We start from the raw sequence: 7,612 nt of genomic DNA on the forward strand, positions 1-7,612 counted from the left end.
AAATTTTCACCAATGTAGGCTCACAATCAGTGAACAGATAAAGAAAATAGTTGTTTTTAATGGGAATTATTCATACATTTTATGTACTTATAAAGGTGATTAATACATGTTTTGTTTTGTCTTAATGGGGATGGTACATAATTTGAAAACATTTAAATTGCATATTTTGAATTTCAAAGGTGTTTTGACAGGGGTGTTATTTAGGGTTCCAAAGACACAATAATAACTTAAAGAAACAGAATTGCACAAAGCTTTTAAATAAAAATCCTCAGCACTCAGTATTGTCATTAGCATCTTTGCCAAAATTGCGTTTGAAAAGGATCTTTTCAATAATTAAACTATTACTCTTTGATTCAACTTTTTTTTCTGGATAGGAGAAGAATGTCTGCGAACGAAATAATCTACTAGACAGTGTCTAAATCTCATTTATATTCCTTGCATGTAAGTTGAAAATATATAGGGTATTTCCTTTCATGAACTATTGTCATGTATTTTACATTTTTACATTTCAAATACAAATTTTAAATTGGATTGTCTCATGCAGTGCATATCAACAATCACAAATTCATGCAGTCATAAATTTATGTGCAGAAATTGAGTAAATATTCTCGTTTTACTTTTGATTATCAATTGTCGATTGTCTGTAAATTATTATTTGTGTCAGTGAATAATAAACCAATTTATTTCACTTGGTTTTTTTTACCTTTAAATGCTGCATTTGATATAAAATGATTAAAAATGAAAGTGTAACAAATGACGTATTCAATGCGTAGTTTTTAACTCCACAATCAATACTGTTGTACATGCTACATATTACTATCAAGTACTGTACAGATCTAGTTCATGAAAGGACTCTAACTAGTTGTCCAAATATCTAAAGTTCAAAAAAATATGAACTAGAGGAAATTTTCTCAACAAGCATTATAAAAATAAGGCCTCTATGGCCTTGTTGTGAAAGCAAACAAATAACAGGCATTTATGAATTGTTGAATGTTGAAAATGCTGACGATACCTATAAACCTTTTTCTTCGAACCTTGTTGACTGAAACACCTTGAAACGTTATTAGTCTAATAGTGGAACCTAGTATCGAACGAATTAAACTAGGGCACAGTCGGCAATTTAAAAAAATTCTATTCTACTTTCTGCGACACAATTATGTAAACAAATCGACACATCAGCACTAAATATACCTTAAATCAATGATCCATTGTAATAATATGGTACTTATTCTGCACAATGAGCGTTCAGTTGTGGCTTTATATAACCTTAACCTATAGATATTTCAAACATAAACAAGGATTTTGTAAAAATGCGGACCGGTTTTGAGCCGGGTTTCCAAGCACCCAACCGCAGATCGTTTAATTTTTTGATCGGCTCTCCGGACACTGCGAGACTTACTAGAACCAATTGATCTAATTCGTTTACGTATTTTTTACCTTCGTGTACAGTTCCAGCGTCGTCATGCTGCTCACAAAAACCTATCGCCACTTTTTTCAAACATAAATCCTTTTTCACACACGAAGCACTGGTTCGCGAACCCGCAGTGTAACATTTAAGATCGATGCAGGCCGCGATCGCTCACAAACATCTGGCACCTTCACTTGTCCCTTATCTTATCAGATTTTCGTGGCGTTCAGTAGAACGCGAAAAACAGTAGGCCGCGGAAACAAAAGACGACCTGTACGTACACTGCGCACCACGCGTATAGCGCAATCCGCGGAATGTGCCATGTGTGGAAGTATGGATCGAGCGATCTCCGCGCGCTCTGGCGGGCAGGTAAGCTCGCAGTAGTCAAGATGGCCGGGTCAGTTTACTTCTCCTGCTGAGGGAGAGGCAGCGTTGTTTCTGAATGCTGCGTCTGCGAGGCGCTGATGTTGCAGAAGCAGGACTGTTGACTTCTAGTTGCAGGATTTTGGCGTCTGACTTTGTTTCCACTGTGCGAACTAGGTGGCACTAGTAGTTCCAAATAAAGTTTCATATAGCAGGAATGTGTATGTAACAATTTGGTGGTAGGTTCATGAAAAATTACAGTTTGGAATTCTGAAAGATAAATTATCTGTTTTTCTGCCTATATTTTCTGCCTATTTGAAATACAGGATGTCCGCGTTTTTTGTAGCAGGAAATGAGAATTGATTTTTTATTCGTAAAACGAAATTCCCTTTTTAGACTTTGTTGAAACTTGGCAACTTTGTTTGTAATAATAATACTCATTTTCTCACATAATTTAATTTGTCCTATTTTCTCCAGTGGCGTCACAACAAGATACCAGCTTGATAAAAATAGAAAAAAATATGGTACGCCACTGCTTTTTGGTAAGCTTGAAATATTTCTCAGATTTAGCTATCAAAAATATAACTTTTTTGTTATTTACTTTTTTCCTATCTCGCTTTGTTTAGACAGAAATAAAACTTTTTGTTTCACACAGTTTATTGTAAGATAATAAAAAAAANTTGTTACAAAGTGTGCCGTGAATATGTCTGTTTTTGAGTTGCCAAGGATTTTTTGTTGGGACCTTACATCCTGCCCAATAGATTAAGCGGTCAATTATTTCTTGAATTTTTAACTACCCAGCATGATAACATGCTAGACGATGTTCCTTTTCAACAAAGAATAGACTCGTTTTTTCAATTAGATGGATGCCCTTCCCAGTACTCTTTGGTGGTACGAAACTGGCTGAATACAGAGTATCCACAGAGATGGGTGGATCGTGAAGGTCCAGTTGGGAGGGCTCTGCGATCACCTGATCTAACACCTTTGGATTTTTTTGTTTGGGGATTAAGGATGCAGTTTACTCTACGCCTGTTAACTCACAAGAGGAACTTGTACGACGAATCCGGAACGCTATTCTCAGAATAACTCCACATCATTTGAGTGACGTTAGGCGGTCTTTGATACGTCGTTGTAATTTGTGTGTAGAACGAAATGGCGGGCATTTCCAACAGCTCCTTTGAGGTCTATTTATACAAAAAGTTGTTTTCCATACCGTGTTGTTTATTTTTTTATTATCTTACAATAAACTGTGTGAAACAAAAAGTTTTATTTCTGTCTAAACAAAGCGAGATAGGAAAAAAGTAAATAACAAAAAAGTTGTATTTTTGATAGCTAAATCTGAGAAAAACTTCAAACTTACCAAAAAGCAGTGGGGTACCATATTTTTTTCTATTTTTATCAAGCTAGTATCTTGTTGTGACGCCACTGGAGAAAATAGGACAAATTAAATTATGTGAGAAAATGAGTATTATTATTACAAACAAAGTTGCCAAGTTTCAACAAAGTCCAAAAAGGGGTTTTCGTTTTACGAATAAAAAATCAATTCTCATTTTAAACTTGAACACTCTGTAAATCGAAAACGACGCATCTATACATATATGTTTACATTAACTGTTTTTTAAAGGACTTTTAGTACAAGTTGTGAAAGTCCTGCTACAAAAAAACTCGGACACACTGTATATGAAATATCTGAATATATGAATAAAATTTACTTGATAAAAGAATACTGTTCCTGCTCTTTTTGCTTTATGATCAACTCTTGAGATATCTTCAGAAATGCATTAAAATCTTATTATCCTGATAGACGATTTCAATAAATTAATGAAGAAACTGAGACTAACTAGCATTGAAGAGAGAATCGATCAGGATAATTTTTTTAGTTACATTAACCATTTTGAAGTTACAATTATATAAAAAATAATGGTAATAGTATTAATAGAAGTTTATTGTCCAACTGACTAATCCGCGAAAATTATAAAAACAGGGAAATTAGATAAATTATATTGAAGTAAAGGTAATATTAAAATAATGAAGTATCAACTAAAAACAGACAATAATAAACAAAGACAATTAAAATAATACATTTTATGAATTTATTTAATCTTGGAATCAACTCTTTAATTTTACTACCAGTTCTCATAGTTGATTTATCACATTATCTCCACACATCATAAAGTAAACAGGACACATTTTAAATACCTATAGTTGACATACCTTAAAAGTATGCGTTTGGGTAGCGATATCAAGAAGACACAATATAATTGGATCTATATATTTTTTGGAAGTTATAAATGCTGAAAGATGTCGAACCGTTATTTCAGAGTCATTTTGAACACAATTACATGATGGTTAGTTGCAAATAGATTACTTTCAACAAGATAGCACAACCACATGTACTGCAGAAGTAACAATTCAAATTTTGGAAGTTTATGATCGACAGATTAGTCACCGGATCTGACTCCTTTAGATTATATTTTGTTTATATATTTGCAAAATACTATTTTTAAAACAGCAATGCACTACACCGAAGATTTGGAAACGGCAATTATTCAAGAATTTAACAATATAACAGAACGACTGCAAAATTTGTATGAAAATATGCGTATGAGAGTAAATTTGTATATAACTAGTGAAGAACGCCAATTCGAATATAATGTGTAATGTTTTTTTATCGCGAATTTAGCAATATACATCACTAATTTACGAGGGGTAAACCGCTCTCTGAATTCTGTACAAAAACTTCTCTATACTTCCTCAAACTTCCTCGACCTTCTCTAGACTGCTTCGTAGTTCCTCCATAAATGTTTAACATTCTCCGCATTTTTCTATAAAAGATAATACTGCGCATGCGTTTACCGTTCGCACATGCGCAGTTTGGTTCCAACTTCCCGACTTCCTCCAAACTTCCTCCAGACTTCCTCAACTTCCTTGGAATTCCTAAATACTTCCCCGACTTCCTTCGTAATTCCTTTCAACTTCCTCAACCTCCTTATAACTTCCTCCAACTTCTTCCCGACTTCCTGGGGACATGTACAAAATCTTCCCCAGCGGTTTACCCCTCGCTAATTTATGAATTTGTATTTATTTTATATCGCAGTAATGGTAATTTAATAGTTTCAATTGAGGGAGTAGATAATATTTCTCTGATAATAAATAACGAGCGTTTAGCTTTATTGCAAGCAGCAGTTATATGAGCTGACCAAAAGAGGTCGTTAAGACACTAAACTAAGATCAGTTTGCCTGTCCACTCTTGACAATGGAATGCGGCCAATTTGATAATGTAGCCTTGGATTGTTCTTACCCAAGTACAAAACTACACATTTTTTGGAGTTAAGCGATATTAAACATTTTTTGCACCAAACTTGCGTGCAAATGTTGAAAATCAGTAAAAGGATTCCCATAAATCTCTGTATCATCAGAATATATGTAGAGACCATTTAAGTGGTAATATTTGAGGAAAATCTACAATATATTTGAGAAAACGTAAAGGGCCAAGTACAGAGCCTTGAGGAATTCCACTTTTAACAGAATAGTATTCCCAGACATCAGTTCCTATTTTCACAAGAAAATAACGCTTGCTTAAAAACGCAAGAATCCAATTGTGGAGATCAACTCTAATACTTACATGTTCAATTTTAGAATAAAGACGTTTGATGGGCACTTTATCAAAGGCTTTGCTAAAATCTAGGTATATGACGTCAAGACACTGACGACCACTATCAATTGTGATGGTCCAATCGTTTAAACGTCGTAGCATACTGGTCCTCAGGAATAATTTTATGCAACAAAACAAATTCTGTTACAGTTTCAGAAATAATTCTTCCCACTTCACTTTCCCCTGATAAGTTTAAAAGCATTTGAACAAAAAAGTACAATACTAAATTGTATTTATTAAGTTTAATATCAACAGTTTACGTCGCCCAATATCAAAAACAATTTTATTCAATTGCAACTAGCTCCTTCGACCATTGCAAAGAAGCTTAGGGATTTTTAGTTTATTCTAATTAGTACCAACCATGAAATGTTGGTTGCCTATGCTTGACGGTCACGTGATTTGTAATCATTTATGAAGGCTTTGTAGTTAAGTTCAAAAGCATTGATGAATATGAATGGACCATTATAAGAATTAAGAAAGTAAATACCATTTTCAATGAAACGGCTAAGATTATTACAACATTTTATACAATCAATTAAAATTTTAGAAAATAGTAACATTTTCTTATTCAACTACTTCACTAACGTTAACTCTGCATGTGATGCATTTTACCAAGATATTTATAATTTATTTGACCAACATATACCAGTCTTCACTATATTTAAGCGTAAATTTCCAGTTTGGTACACAACCGAAATCATAAACAATATAAAAGTTAAAGGCTATCACCACAATAAATTTAAAACAACTCGTAACAACTTTCACTTAAATGAGTTTAGACGTTTGAGACGCTTAATAAAAAATCAATTACATTTGGCTTACAATAATTATCTTGCCGACTGTCAAGCGAATATTAAACAGTGACCCTAAAAGGTTTTGGTCTTTTGTACAGAATAAGAAAGGCCACACGCGTATACCAAAAAATGTTTTTCTCGATGATCAAGAATTTGATGATCCCGTGCAAATTGTTGACACTTTTTCTAAATTCTTTGCTAGCGTTTTTTCCATCGAAAATGTTCAAAATCCAAATCTGTCATTAAATTATTATCAATCCTGCATTAACATACAACAGCTTACGGAATCTGATGTCCTTCTAGCAATCTGTAAACTAAAAAACAAAATGACGTGTGGTGAGGATCAGATTCCTAGTTTTCTAGTAAAGGATTGCTCGAGGGTTCTATGCACGCCGCTTCTTACGTTATTCAATATTGCTTTATCAACTGGCGAATTTCCTGATAGATGGAAACTTACAAGAGTGTGTCCAATTTTAAAAAGCGGTAACCCTGCGGATGTAAGAAATTATCGTCCTATTGCCATATTGTCTAACATTGCAAAGGTCTTTGAGATGTGTCTGTATAAACAAATATTAGATAACTTAAAGTCGTACATATCACCAAATCAGCATGGTTTTTTTCCGAATCGTTCAACTTTATCTAATCTGGCCGAGTTTACACGGTATACGGCGAACTATGTTGACGACAAAGGGCAAGTTGATGTCAGATACACAGACTTCTCAAAGGCCTTTGACAAGGTTAATCATAGTATATTGCTGTGTAAGTTGGAACGGTATGGTTTCAGTGATAGCTTACTCCGCCTTTTCAATTCTTACCTATATCATCGAAAGATGTATGTCTCTTATAATGGTTTCAAGTCGAATACTTTTAATGCGGCATCGGGAGTACCTCAAGGCTCTAACTTGGGTCCACTCCTTTTTATATTATTTGTAAATGACTTATCTCTAACATTAAAGTCAAATCATCTTATGTTTGCCGACGACTTGAAATTGTTCTTGAATATATCATCTGCGGCTGATTGTTTGTTATTGCAAGACCTTGTGGATCGTGTTTATATATGGTGTACTGATAATTATTTACCTGTTAACAAAAATAAATGCAAAGTGTGTACGTTTACTCTTAAAAATCAGCCTTTCATATTTGATTATAATATAGGTATGTCACTTTTAACTCGTTTTCAGAACATTAAGGATCTTGGTGTAATGTTTGACAGCAGATTGTCTTTTGCTGATCATATTAATTCAAGTATTAAATCCGCTTATAGTATGCTAGGCTTTGTTATAAGAAATACAAAATCTTTTACCGATATAGGTGCATTGAAGAGTCTATACTATTCACTCGTACGTTCGAAACTCGAATATTGTAGCCTTATTTGGCACCCATGTTATCAAA

General features: G+C 33.8%; 1 protein-coding gene across 2 annotated transcripts in view; it reads right to left on the reverse strand.

Annotated features, from left to right (window-relative positions):
• Window positions 1–1,688, reverse strand: part of LOC108904925 (unconventional myosin-Va) — a 92,401-nt gene extending 90,713 nt beyond the window's left edge. For both annotated transcript variants that reach the window (XM_018707657.2, XM_018707650.2), the window contains exon 1: window positions 1,438–1,688. In XM_018707657.2, coding sequence (XP_018563173.1) covers window positions 1,438–1,464 — 27 coding nt within the window. In that variant the 5' untranslated portion in view covers window positions 1,465–1,688. The remainder of the gene's footprint in view (window positions 1–1,437) is intronic.
• Between the last annotated feature and the right edge of the window lie 5,924 nt (window positions 1,689–7,612).

This window comes from Anoplophora glabripennis, unplaced genomic scaffold (assembly GCF_000390285.2).
Source record: "Anoplophora glabripennis isolate ALB-LARVAE unplaced genomic scaffold, Agla_2.0 scaffold8, whole genome shotgun sequence".
NCBI lineage: Eukaryota > Metazoa > Arthropoda > Insecta > Coleoptera > Cerambycidae > Anoplophora > Anoplophora glabripennis.